Source organism: Echinops telfairi, unplaced genomic scaffold (genome assembly GCF_000313985.2).
Source record: "Echinops telfairi isolate 266 unplaced genomic scaffold, ASM31398v2 ScPeMD7_4;HRSCAF=17, whole genome shotgun sequence".
Lineage (NCBI taxonomy): Eukaryota > Metazoa > Chordata > Mammalia > Afrosoricida > Tenrecidae > Echinops > Echinops telfairi.
Genome location: NW_022103900.1, coordinates 15,727,013 through 15,741,551, shown reverse-complemented (window position 1 = coordinate 15,741,551; position 14,539 = coordinate 15,727,013). Strand labels below are relative to the sequence as shown.

At 42.6% G+C, this 14,539-nt stretch overlaps 1 protein-coding gene across 1 annotated transcript in view; it reads right to left on the bottom strand.

Moving 5' to 3' along the window:
- The window catches only part of CD302 (CD302 molecule), a 29,211-nt gene extending 14,761 nt beyond the window's left edge, over positions 1 to 14,450 (bottom strand). The window contains exons 1-2 of the mRNA XM_030887897.2: positions 14,096 to 14,450; positions 1,628 to 1,759 (exon numbers count right to left, since the gene is read on the bottom strand). Coding sequence (XP_030743757.2) covers positions 1,628 to 1,759; positions 14,096 to 14,450 — 487 coding nt within the window. The remainder of the gene's footprint in view (positions 1 to 1,627; positions 1,760 to 14,095) is intronic.
- Between the last annotated feature and the right edge of the window lie 89 nt (positions 14,451 to 14,539).

Sequence of the window (14,539 nt, the reverse complement as noted above, 5' to 3'; positions counted from 1 at the left end):
TTGAGAATGATGAGGGCAATGAATGTACAAATGTGCTTTGCACAATTGATGTATGTATGGATTGTGATAAGAGTTGTATGAGTCCCTAATAAAATGATTTAAAAAAAAAGAATGGCCATACCAATCTATTTCATTAAAAAAAAAAGTTTAATTCAGCTGACAACTTTAATCTTGTGCCTTACACAAGCCACTAGAAGTGCAGTAACATGTCTTCTGGCTTTCATCCTCCAGCATAATGCCTGTTGCTGAAATCTGTGTTTATGTCTACCTAATTAATGCCCGTGGCTGAAAAAAAGGAGCGCAAATCGTTATAGGGCAAACCTCATCTAAAAATCTTGCAAAACCAGCACAACTGCTATTAGTTCAGTTCCTGCCGTGAAAGGAAATTTTGTCTATTTATAAAGAACAATGTTCATTAGTTAGTAAAAAATTTTCAAAGGAAATAAAAAATACTCATGTGCACTAAGTACTTATTATTTTGCACTTAATAGGCTTTAAAATATCTATCTTACATTTATTTCGTCTGTTATAAGTGTAAGGCGTCCCTAATCCAATTTTATATTCTCCCAAAGTTAATATTGGTGGTTCATCAGAAATCATGAGTGGTTTTTTAGGTAAAGGGCATGTCTAAAACCTAGAGTGGTGTGAACATGCCTATGACAGAGTTTGATGACATCATCAAGAGATTTTAGATCTCGGAAAGTAATAAAAAGCACCTTTCAAGAATTGAGAGCTCTTGTATCATCAGCTTAGGTATTCAGTTGACTAAGATGCTATCTTATGTCATAATTTTAGTTTGCGCTGATAAAGTGTCATAACAATTAGATGTTTAACATCTTCTGCCCAAATGGCCAAATAGATAAATAGTTCCCAAGCATATCTTAAAAAAAAATGTGACATTTGTGTTTAAAAATGTCACAATGCAAAGTTATATTCCCCAGAGAGCACAGCAAGGGCCCTTATCCCATCTTTCTTGCACTACTTCTGTAGTCTCACTACATGCCTGAAGAAGCAACAATTCCAGGGCAGAAAACTATGGCAGGTAAGAGCTCTGACCTGAAAATCAGAGATTCTGGTTTAAATCCTGGCTCTGCCAATTGGCATCTATGTGACTTGGAATAAGTAAAGGAACCTACTTTTATCTTGTAATAAAACAATACTAATAAACTACCTGATATGTTTGTTATGATAATTAAAGGAGATAAACATACATGATGTGGTTAGCATAGGCCTGTCACAGGATTTACACCCTAACTACAACATTGATGATGCTCAAGTTCCTTCACTGGGTGCTTTGGACAATAAAGCCAAAACAGAGTTATTGGTTGGTCTTCCAGTTCAAAAATTAATGAGCTATTTGTTCCCGTAAAGATTTACAGCCTCAGAAACCCTACAGAGGGAGAGGGTCGAGATGAGTGGGAATTGTCTTGTGATAGCAGTGGGTCTTGGGGTTTGTTGGTTGACATTTGTACTGCCTGTGATTCATGTGTTGTAAAATAAAAGTTTTACACTTATTTGAAGGCCCAGTTGAAAGTGAGATATGACAAAAACATTCTGCTAAGAAATTAGTGAACATTTACTAAAAATGCAAAACAAATCAGCAAACAAAAAGCATTATGTCTCCTACCATGGTCAGTACACTGATTTCTGACGTCTTCTATGCTTTCTACTTTGATGGCTTCTTGAAGAAAAACGTAACAACTGTCTTGAAATTGAACCCAGGTGGATGAAGGACAGTCTATGTAGAAAAAGGGAAACACTGTTAAACAACTTGAGAAAAACAATTTCATAAATTCCCCAAAATTACAAATATTGAATATTAAAATTTCACAGTAGCAAAACAATGGCACATTTCCTTGCTAATTTAGAGACAAGGCTCTCAGGCTTTGTTAAGTAAGGAATCCATTTGTATAACAGGAATCCTCCTCCCCCACCCCATAATACATGTAGGAGAAAAGAAATGTGCCTACGATTCTCTTTTGATTTGACCAAACAAAATCATAATTATTCAGGTTGTTTAAAAAGTCAAACATATGCATTACAACATTATTGCCAGGGCAACAACTATTCAGAAAAACAATCAAAATTACAGGCTTTTCTTTGAAGGTTGTCTTCACCATACATAGTGGTATTTTGAAAATCCTAAGGGTTTTACAAGATCCTTTTGCTTGAATTATACTGATTCACAGATTTGCATCACTAGAGAAGAGTACAAACTGCTGGATTCTGAATATCATGTCCTCATATTGAACAGGAAAACGAGGGATGTTGCGGTAGGTGCATCATCTCGTGTCAACATGAGGGTATTCAGGGTGAAGGGGTGGAGTGCAGCCTGTCAATCAAGTTGCAGCTGGCTTGGAGGGCAGCTGCAATAAGTGGCTTTCTGGAGGCTGGCCTCCCTCTCTCTATGCCTGCATCTCCCGGTTGACAAGCCACGTGGAGACTTGCTGAGACCTGCGAGAGCCCACTCTGTTTTCACCTTGTAGACAAGACGCATCGAGCCGTGCCGAGACCTGCAGGAGCCTCAGAGACGCTTTCACCACCACTGGATCCATAAGACTGCACCCACTGACCTGCCATCCTCCTGAATTTCGCATCACTGCATATGCTGCATGAGTCTGAAGAGAGCTTTATGGACTTAGGGACCTGATCTGAACTGAGTTGTGATGTTTTCTTAATACACTGTTATTCTTTGATATAAAGCTCTTTTTTATACATATTTGAATGTCTCTGGATTTGTTTCTCTAGTCAACCTGGTCTAGCACAATAATTTTATGAGTGTGCTTAATTTAACATCTCATAAAAGTAGATTCTTTGAACTACTTTTATGAAACAGAACTCTATCTCTCCTTCTATTGCTGTAAGGTAGAGGGGTCCCTCTTTCATCTCACTGTTGGTGCCTTTTCATGTTACATGGAGATATGCATTGTTAGGACCAAGCACAAGCATTTTATTAAAGCATAGCCAAATGCTGCCTGTAATGAACTGGAAAGATTAGCTAGGAACCTTAGGGGACAATGAAATGTGGACGGGGTGGGGGAGTTGGGTGAGAACAGCTCAGAAAAAGGCAGTGCGAATGGTTATACCACTTGAAGACTGTAGTCCACGTCCTAAACTGGCACTTGTAAGAGCTGCTAAATTGGTATATGCTTTGTTGTATCTACTCTCAATCATAGGAACATGCTATAATTTTAGAAAAGAAACGACAGACATGCCTGTAAGACTTGATTTCACTGGCCTACATGGAGAAAGGTGGGCAGGCTTTTACTTAATCCCAGTGACTAGAAGAACACAATCTAATTCTCTTCTGGGTTTATGTAGTTCAAAAACAAAACAAAAAAAAAACGTCAGTGGTCTTGAGTTAACTTATGCAAATTAAGGTACATTCATGTTCTGGGACATTTCTAGATAAATTGTTTTATAATTTGCAACCTCTTGGTGTATTACAATTTTAATGTAAACAGAAGCCTGATGACAAAGATCAGAATTCTCCAATCCAGTGTTAATCTACATGAAGTCAACATCCTGGTTGACCACACTCAGAATAAGGCACAGACCGCCCCACTTGTGCCCACGCCAGACATCAGCTTCTTATGTAACACGGAGCACATTGCCATCCAGCTCGACCGTTTCCCAGCCTCTGACTGCTTCTGGATAGTTGGATGGAAACCAGCGAAAAGCCCAAGGACAGGAAGGTGTGTGCTCCTCCTCCATTTCTCTGGTCCCACTGGCTAAATGTACATGTGGCAGTTAGCCATGAGTAGTCATGTCATGTGGCCAATTGAAAGAAACACTCTAAGAATGGGCGAGATGGGTGAATCCCAGGTGAAGCCATCCTACAGGCCTGGAGTGTGAGAAGAGAGAAAAATAAGACTTTATCTTCTTATTTTAATATAGCGATAACCACAGGTGTAGAGGATAAGATTTATAACACATCACCAGATGGAGGGCTATGGCTAGAAGGGCCATAGTAACTGATTAACTACAACACAGGTAGTTACTGCCAAATCCTTCTCAAACGTAGTTACATGTATCAAAAGCAAATAGCTTTTTTCATCTCCAGTTTGAATATCTTTTAATTGGTATACTACCCTTAACATTTAATGTAATTACTTATATAGTTGAGTTTATAACTACTATCTTACTTTTTATTTCATATCTGTCCTTTTTATGTTGTTTTTCTCCTTTATGTCAACTTTTGCATTCATTATTGCTTTTATATTCCATTTTTCCTTTCTTTGTAATTGCTGATTATATATATATATTCTGTAATGGTTATCTTTAAAAGCTTAATATAAAACCTTGATTTATTAGAACCTAATAGATATTAGGAGTCCTGGTGGCACATGAGTTAAGTGCTGGGTTGCGAACCAGAAAGTCAGCAGCATGAACCTAACAGCCCCGCCACTCTGTGGGAGAAAGATGAGGCAGTCTGCTTCCACAAATATTTACAGCCTTGAAAATTCTATGCGCAGTTCTCTTTTACCCTATCAGGTCACGGTGATTTAGAACCAGCTAGATGGCGATGGGTTTGGGAGTTTCTAGGAATATAAATGAGTACTTATACAAGTTTCTGGGCAATGCTAGAATCTTATCGTATCAACCTCACTGACCTCCATTTATTTGTGTGGTTTTTTTTTTTTATATTACGTTTTGCTGAATCACTGTTAGTCTCAGCTTGAGTTCTCTAGAAAACCAAAGTCAGTGGGGTTTTTTGATATTTTTTGTGTGTGTGTGAGAGAGAGAATTTATATCAAGAAAATGGCTCACAAAGTTTTAGAAGCAGGGAAATTCAAGTCCAGGCAGGTTCCAAGTACGTAGGTCAAATATTAAGCTGGTGGCTTCTCCTGACTTGCGTAGCTTCAGGGATCCCAGATTGGCAGGAAATCCACATGCTGGTGGCAATCGAGAATGATGAATCCAAGGTTGGCAGGTGAGAGTAGGCCTTTGATAACTCTCAGGATGTGGAGGCAATATGCAGGGAGTTGGCTCAAGTCCAAAGAGCCTAAAGTCAACGAGCCAGATGCAGGAGTCAGACTCATCAAAAGTCAAAGCAAGATTTTCCAGTGTCCACTTATATTGGAAGTAGGCCACACTACTAAGGCAATTAATTGCCTTAAAATTATTTCATGATGGAAACTTACAACTGATTAGTAGTGGTTACTTTGTGTTAGAGCCGGTCATGGGAATTACTAGGTGTTAACTAGTTAACTAGGTGTTAACTAGTAACTGGTACAGCCACACTGACACAGTATCTTAACATAGGGTTCTTTTAGATTTAAACACATTTACTTTTTTCATGTGTTTATTCCACATTATTCCCTCTTGAATGCCTGTGTTACTAACTGGGATGATTTTCTATTTGTCTGAAGAAATCCCCTTGATTTTAGTGCAGGTTACCGGGCATTTCTGTCCACTTTTGCTGTTCTGTAAAAGGCTGTTTATTGTGTTTATTTTTAAAATCACTTAATTAGGGGCTCATGCAACTCTTATCACAATCCATACATATATCAATTGTGTAGAGCACATTTGTATATTCATTGCCCTCATCATTCTCAAAACATTTGCTCCCCACTTAAGTCCCTGGCATCAGCTCCTCATTTTTTTCCCCTCCCTCCCGGCTCCCCCTCCCTCATGAGCCCTTGACAATTTATAAATTATTATTTTGTCATATCTTGCCCTGTCCGACATCTCCCTTTACCCACATTTCTGTTGTCCGCCCCCAGGGAGGAGGTCACATGTAGATCCTTGTAATCCACTCCCCCTTTCCAACCCACTCTCCCTCTACACTCCCAGTATCGCCACTCACACCACTGGTCCTGAAGGGATCATCCGCCCTGGATTCCCTGTGTTTCCGGTTCCTATCTGTACCAGTGTACATCCTCTGGTCTGGCTAGTAGGGGCAGGGAGGAAGCATTTAGGAACTATAGGAAAGTTGTATTTTTCATCATTGCTACATAGCACCCTGTCTGGCTCGTCTCCTCCCCGAGACCCCTCTGCAAGGGGATCTCCAGTGGCCTAAAAATGGTTCTTTGGGTATTTTTATGGATATTTTAATTCACAAAGAATTCTAGAATGGTAGCTTCTCTTTAAAATGTGATTTCATTGTTTCAGTTTTTATCATTTCTGTTGAGAGTTGTTATTACTCTCATTGTGCTCTTCCTTAAAGAAAATGTGATTTCTGTTGTTGAGAATAGGCACAGCAAAACATGTTTCCCTCGTCATGTCTGCCGTCCGTCTCTCCGAACGCAGGGCCGCACCTGGTAATTAACTACCGGCGTCATGCTCAGGGCGCTCCCCCTCAGCGAGTTGTTTTGTGAAAGACTTCTGGGAATATTTGTTGTGGAAGGCGTAAGGTTTACAAATTATCCCCAAAGCAATCATTTTAAGGGTTTATCCACTCTCCATGGTCCTAAAAAGTCTGGATTCCCTGAGATTTTGGAATGTTGTGCTGTATTTCTCCTCTTTTGATCAGGCAATTAATGATCTTTTCTACATATTCTTTGATAAAATGTCCAGTCATAGTAGCCAGTCCTGGTATCATGGGAAAGGATGTAGCTGTTTCTGGAAGCAATTAGCCACACATTCCATGTGGTTGCTGCTATTAGGTGCCCTTGAATCAGTTCTGTCTGGGCCTGTAAAAGTGTGCAATTAGTCTGTGTTCTTATGTGGTGGTACTATTGTTGTGCCAATATATTATTGTTTTGTGCTGCCTTGTCAATTCAGACTCACAGCAATCCTGTTTTTGTTAGGTGCTGGGAGTCGCTACGCCAGAATGAAGCACACTACCCTGTCACAACCGTCGTTACGTCTGTGCCCCTGATTGCAGCTCCCTGTCATTGTATTACTGCACCTGTTTTTGAATGATGTTCAGCAAAATTTAACTTGCATGTGATATTAATATTTTTGTGACTTTCTGCATTTAGGGGGTCACATTTCTTTGGAATGGGAACAAACATGAATCTCAGTTGGTTGTTCAGGTAGCTGTCTTCCAAATTTCTTGGCTTACAGGAGTGAGTGTATCCAATGCTGCATCAGCTTTTTAAAACATTTTCATTTGTATTCTATCAGTTCCGGGAGCCTTGTTTTCATACCCTTGTTTAATACTCCCAGTGCAGCTGAACGCAGATGTCTTCCTTCATGACTACCGGTTCTTGTCAAAGGCCATCCCGTGATGTGGTTGTAGGGCAGTCAGTCCTTTTCGTTACAGCCCTTTCATCTTCTTGGGGTGCTGCCTGCATCATTCCATATTTTGCCTGTAGTTGAATATTGCAACTGGAGGCTTGAATCTTTTCTTCAGTTCTTTCATCTTGAAAAATTCTGTGGCTGTTTCTTCCATTTGGGGATTCTAACTCCAGGTCATTGCATATTTCATTGTAAGCTGTTGCTTTATCTTCTCAAGCTGCCCTTTGAAATTTGTGCTCAACTCCTTTTTCGTGTCTTTTATTTCATTTGCTTTAGCTACTCTACATCCACGAACACATTTCAGGGTGTCTTCTGACATACACTTTGTCTTTTTCTTTCCTGTCCTTTTAATGATCTTTTGCTTCCTTTCTGCCTGATGGGCTTGATGTCCTCCCACATGCTTGCTGGTCCTCCTGGAGTTCTGAGTGTTCAGTGCACCGAGTCTATTCTTGAGGTGGTCTCTACATGACACCCACGCAAGGACATACTTGGGTTCTCCTTGAACTTGTTTCAATTGTCTTCTTCTTCAATCAACTTTCATAGGAACGGCTGAAGGCATATTCCACCATTGGTCGCCTCTGTGCTACTGCTCACTCAGCCTAAGACTTGGGAAATGATCCCAATCTCTATGAGTTGTGGCCAGGAGTGTTGTTGTTAGGTGCCATTGAGTCATTTGCAACCATGTGGACAACAGAATGAAACTCTGCCTGGTCCTGCACCACCCTCACAGGATGTTCCTATGCCTGAGTCCACTGTTGCAGCCACTGTGTCAATCCATCTTGTTAAAGGCTGTGTTAGACAGGGTTCTCTAAAAACCAGGACACTTATGATTATAGATAGATAGATAATAAGAAATAAATAGCTCATTAGTCCACAGAGCAGTACAAATGGCTCAGTTCAACTCACTTCCATGAGACAGTTAATACACTGGCAGTCTTTCAACTCATGAGGGCTGCTGGGTGCAAGTCAAGGAAGCAGACAGCTGAGTCTTCTGTGGAGCAATACAGGCAGTCCAGCCACAGGCAGCAAACAGCAGGGCAGGTCACCAACAGTCAGCCTGATGACAGGGTCCCAGCTCAAGTGATGTATATACCAGCAGTGTGGTGAAGCAGGTCTTGAAGGAACCTCAAACTATAGTGACGCAGTCCATGGGTTGGGTGTCCCACAGGTAGTGAAGCTCTCAAGTTGAGGCAGAGAACTAGCTATGGCAGCTATTCGTTGGTCTGATCATCAGAGAGCAAGAGACAGAAAGGTGAGGCTCGCCGAGCCATTTATCTCTTTGCCCTGCAATTAAACGGCAACCTTATTAACCCCATGTATGTTTATTGGCCAGGTTGGTACAATATACCTATCACAAGGGCCTTCCTCCTTTTCACTGCCCCTCTACCAAGCGTGGACCTCATTCTCCAGGGACTGGTGTCTCCTGACAACATGTCCAAAGTATGTAAGAAAAAGTCTCACCATCCTTGCCTCTAAGGAGCACCCTGGCCTTACTTCTTCCAAAATGGATTTGTAGCTGAGATGATGACCATTATATGGCATAAACCATAGGAACTGTGTATATGAGCCAGAGTTGGCCACTCTTCTTGCAAAAGGTGCTTAGGTTCCCACTTGTGGCCAGCACACAGATGATACTCATTGACGCCTGCTCTCTGTTGCAGTTACCTGATATTTATCCTATTTCCCGAAATGGACTGTTCACCACATGAGAACAAAGACCATATCTTACATCAACTATACCCCCAAGTATACCTATCACAATGTATTGTACATAATACAGGACAGCATGTACAGAAGAGGGGGCCACTCCTGAGCTCCACTTAAGCAGATCAAACTGGAGAAAAGTCTGGCTCTGACTATGTGATTGTAAGTACGTTGCTTAACTTCAGTGTGTCCCAGTTACCTTATTTGTGAAATGAGAAGACTCTATGTATCCCTGGGAGGTGTTGTAAGGAAAGTGTTCTAAGTACTGGGAACTCGAGAGTGAACAAAAAGAGAAATACCCCTGACCTCTTGTAGTACATGTTTTAGATGACGGAAGTAGATTAAAGCAAGATAAATAAGTAGAATAATATTAAATGGTACATTAGTACTCTATGCTATAGGACAAATTATTTCCCAAATTAGCAACTTAAAGCAACATTATCTCACACAAGTTACAAGTGAATAACGTAGAAGCAGTGAGCTCTTCCATCAGTGATTCCTAATTGGGAGTCTTGAAGCAGTTGCTGTCAAGACATGAGCCAGGTTGGCAACCATCTGAAGACTTGATGGGTGAGTGGGGGTAGTTTCTCAGGAGGCTCATTTCTAGGACTTGGGAGAGGTGATGCAGTCCACAGGCAGGAGGCTTTGGTTCCTCACCAGGCAGGATTCTTCTTAGTCTCATGACATGTCAAGGGGGCTCCCCTCACAGAGACCAAGTGAGAGCAAGAGAGAATCACCCTTGTCAGGCACAGTCTACATGGTATGTAGATCAGTACTAGTCAAGGTGGGTACAGGCTCCACAAGCCCACGTGGGAGTCACTGAGCACCTTCTTGGTGAGGAGTGCTATAGGGAAAACACTTTGAAAACAGAAATGCAAAGCCTGAGTGTGGTGGGGACAGGGTGACAGTTTTATAAAGGGAAGATCTAATGGTAAAGGTGACATATAAACAAAGAGCTGAAGGAATGTACCACATGCTATGTGGATCAGGCAGAAAGAACAGCAAGAACACGCCCCTCATAGAAGGAGTGACCACAATGATGATCGTGATAACTATAGCTACTCAAAGGTTATTATTGAATAACTAAATAAGCAGTATATGACAAAACAAACAATAATCAATAAACAAACTATGCAGAAAACATTTTAAAATAGACTATCAACTCATTTCCCTAAAACACTTAATTGCTTTCTTCATAGACTAATTAAAAAAATTTATCTGCATATAATTTATTAATGCACCATACAATTCAACAGCTTACAGGTATTTTTAAAAGTTGTGCAATCATCATGACAATCAGTTTTATTCATTCTTGTACCCATTAATATTAGTTCCTCATTACTCTCCACCCTCCTTTTCCGGTGACTAATTTTAGCAGTTCCTTCCGTTGCTCCCGTAGTCAGTCCGAGGTCCGAGTGTGTGCCCCTGCATAAAGCTTTCAGCACTACTCAAGGGCTCTAGTTCGACTTCAAGAAGCACAAGGCTTCCATAGAGACTGGGGGAACTCCTGTGAGGGAAGTGGCTGAGGTGATGCGCCTCATCAGCAGAAGGCTGAACTAAGGTCTTCTTGTATGCTAAGTCTCTTTGCTATAATCCGGTTATAATTAAAAACCTGCCCACAAAGCTCTCTGCAAAGTGCTTTTCTTCACAGCAGTCCCAAAAGCTAGGGTTTATTAATTATGCACCTAAATGACTCTTTATGGGTTTTTATAAATCTCTTTATGAATTTCATATGTACAGAAATTCAGGAGGCTGATGAAAAATTTTTAAATGGTACTTAACGTAACCCCAAAAGTTTCCACTGAGGTCTGCTGCCTAAAAGTACCATATATTAAAAAGAATAAAATGTTATAGCCTGAGGAATATTTTACATTATCAGTCAATTCTAATGGAACTCTCTGTTCTCTTATTATTGTTATTTTTTAACAACCAGGCACAGCATAAGAAGAGGTGATCTTTGAGACTTATTTGTTCTAAATATTAACAAAGAAACCACAAAGGCAAATTAAAGGGGTTTGGGGTCAGTTAGAAGGTCTTTGCTCCTCTCCAATTAAGATAGGAGTTATTATATATAAGATGGTGGGTGGTAGATGGTCCAAGTCCCTGACTAATCCTGGTGTACTCTCTCGGCTGCAAGCTCTTTCCAAACTCGAAGGGGATCAGCTCCCTGGCACGCCTTGCTTTCTCCACATCAACTACTCCTTTCCGGTCTGGTCTCCAAGGCATCCATCCTTCTCTCCATCAGAAAGTGGCACCCTTGTTCATCTACACCTTTCTCCTCAGGCATCACTGGTCCGATTCCTAAGGGACTCACTTTCCATATTTGCCCTCAAAACCTAAAGTAATCCCTAAAAGGAATGAGTTATTCTATGTAGAAAACAACCAGTTACAAAATCCGAGTCTTCAACGTACAGGCAGCACCTTTTTAAAAGCTTCTCAACTGCAAGACAAGAAGTCTTAACCGAAATAATGCCTAATTTTAATTTTGCTTCCTTTTTCATTAGACTCTCACAAAAATGTTCCCAGTTCCTTTGAGATAAGTCCTTCTGTAATATGATCAGATTATGCACAAGGGTCAGAAAAGCTCGCATCAATAAATTGAGATGATTTAATGCTTTGACTTCAGGTATGAAATGAGTCCGAGGCAAAAGTTGGAGTCCTTGGAAAGAAACAACATTCCAACGAGCGCCTCCTCTAACTAGTTTCATTACTTTATTATAAATTAGAATAAAGAACAGAGGAAAAGATCCCCAAAGCTCACGTTCCTGCTGTCATGGCAAAACTTCCCTTTTGGAAGGGGCTCCACACACAGGCCATTACTGGGGTGTTCCACATTCAGCCATTACTGCATGCTTTGATGTAGACACAGCTTGGGGATGTGGCAGCGAATGTGGGGGTGGATGAGACGACAGAGGTCAGGGACACCTCTCTGAGGAGGTGACATGAAGCTGAGTGCCGGGGGTGGGGACAGGATGAGAGAGAGGCAGGGCATCTATGGAAAGGACCAGTAGGTGTTTGAGTACCGCAGAAGATCAGGGTGGGTAGACAGTGAGAAAGGCAGGAACAACGGTAAAAGATGAGGTCAGACCGGAGGTAAACAGAGACACTGCCTCTGGGGCTTGTAGGTGAGTTCAATTACAATTTAGTATACTAGATTCTGAGTCATCTGATGCCCACAGAACATGTTTATATACATCCATCCATCCCATGCTTGCCTGTGGGAATTAGAGGTGCCCTCCCACCCCCCAAAAAATGATGATTCCCTCTGATGTGCAAAAAGCACTGATTCAGAGAAACTTTAGAAGCAGGATGCGTGGAAATCTGTAATTTAGAGAGTTTTGTCCCTTGTGATTTCCAAGATCGTAAGACATCTGTCTAGCATGTTCCTTACAAGCCAGGGTGGCGAGTCTTTGTCCCACGTACCTTGGGCATGTTATCAGAAATGCCCAGTCCCTGGAAAAGGACATCATGCTTGGTAAAGCAGAGGGGCGGAGAGACAGCGGACGACCCTCGACAAGAAGGAAGGACGCAGCCCTTGTGATGATGGCGCAGAACCGGTGTGCTTCATTCTGTTGCACACAGGGTGGCTGATTCCGAACTAACAGTGCCCAACCACAACTAAGCATCTTACCAATACACACCCAAACAACGGGTCTTATTTCCCAACTTCAATGCATACTTTCTCGCTGCAAGCTACAGGGCCTGGAAGCCCAGGGAGTCACTGCTACCAAGCGAAAGGCCTGTCTGAATCCAGCAGCTTCTCGGGGTAGACAGATCCCTCTAGAAGTGACAGCCGTGGAAACCCTCTGGGGGCACTTCTCTGTTCTTCAGGGCTCTTAGGTGTCGGCATCGGCTCAATGGGCAAAGGGTGGGGATGGTGCCACCCAGCTAACTTTGTGATAATATTCAAAAGCTGTTTGACTTTATTCCAAGTTGGATATGGCCTCTGACCATGCCCGGAGAGAGTTCCTGAGGTATTTTGATATACAACCTACGCAATAGTTCTTCCGGCCGGCACACCCCATCACGTATGTGAGCATGAAGAGAACAAAGGGAAGTAAACCAAGAGTTGCCATGCCAGTGAGAGGGACTAGGCATGTGCTTCCTCATTACATGCTGACAGTAGCCCTATGAAGCAAGGGTTGTCTCCATGTACTGGGGGACACACTGGTTAACTCGAGAGAGGCCAGAGCTCACGATCTTTCCTTCTTTAAGCCTTTAAGCCTTTGGGCTGACAGATGCTGTTTAGTAGTATTAATTCATTCGAAATGCACTTGCACTAAAGCTCTCCAAAAGCTGGTGTTTTCCTACTGGACTAATAAATGAAACAGAATCAGGTTTTCTAAAGAGAACCTGCTGCTGATCAAAACAGCTTTGCTAAAGAGGATTGGTATCAAAACTAAGAAGCTGTTTGTTTTTTTTTTAATTGACAAGAAAGGTGTTTTTTGACTGGGGCAAAGACATGGGGGGGGGGAGTTTACGAAGGGGCTTCAGAAAGTGTGTGGAAAAGTAGAATGGAAAGATAGTGGAATTTCTCCATGAATTTTCAGTAGGCCCCTTAGTACGGCAACACAATGAGAGTTCAGATGTGACTGGCGCATGCAATATGGCACAAGGAGTGGCAGAAACAGGCATCCTCTCCTGGAGAATCTGTAGTCCAGTCTTGTTTGGGGCAAAATTAACGTGTTTAGTCTGAACAGAGCGAAAAGCAGCCCATCTGGTTTCTGCTCCAATAGGCGCCAAATGGCATTAAGCGGTCATAAATGCTGGTCCACAAAAGCCTTAGGAAAGGAGCTTTGAGTTTGTCTGCAGCGTTTGTGCTGCTTCGGTGCTGACATCCTTTAAAACCATCCTCCTTTGTCAGCAAGCCTTAAGCAGGGAGCTACCATAAAATGGCCGTGGAATTCAGACGCAAAACAAACTACCACGTGTATATCATCATTTTATTCAAACCCACACAAATGTTCCCTCTGTTCCTGCTTATTTTGTCTGTGATTCCTAGAATTGCTCAATCAATCGTATTTTTTGGATCGCAGGTTTCTTGGGGCAAAGTTTCTCCAGCAACATCCCCGCCCCCGCCAAGCTTGCATGGGAAACTTTTTCAAACAAAACACATATCCAACAGAATTGCCTATTTCTGTCGAGTCGTGTTGGAAATGACTCGTGTCATCCCCCCGCCTATTCCCTGCACAACGGCCGACTAGACTTGCAGATCGTGAAGAACACGCCATGTATGTGGGATCCACGTTTCCCCTGCTCCCGTCCCTCTTCGATCTGCAGTGCATGTTGGCTGGACTGTTTTCCCCGTTCAACAGCTTGAACGGCATCCAAATGGACAAACAACACCCGGGGCGGGCCGGGCTGGGAGGGGGTTCCTCCAGCGCTCCCCGCGAGCGCAGCTGGGGCACGCTCTGCCGCCAACTTCTCCGCTTCTCCTTTCGGCCCCAGCGGCCTGGGACCGTGAACGTCGGGGGGCTCCACGGCCCTCCGCTCCCAGGTGGCTCTGGAGGTGGGGGCGACCTCCCTGCGCACTGGGTCTGTGTTGAGGATGTGGACCCCATGGGGGGCACGGGCCTCCGTCGGATTCTTGGACACCTCCCTTCCCGGGGGCACCCTCCCGGAGCCCACCGGGGGTGGGGGGTGGAGGAGG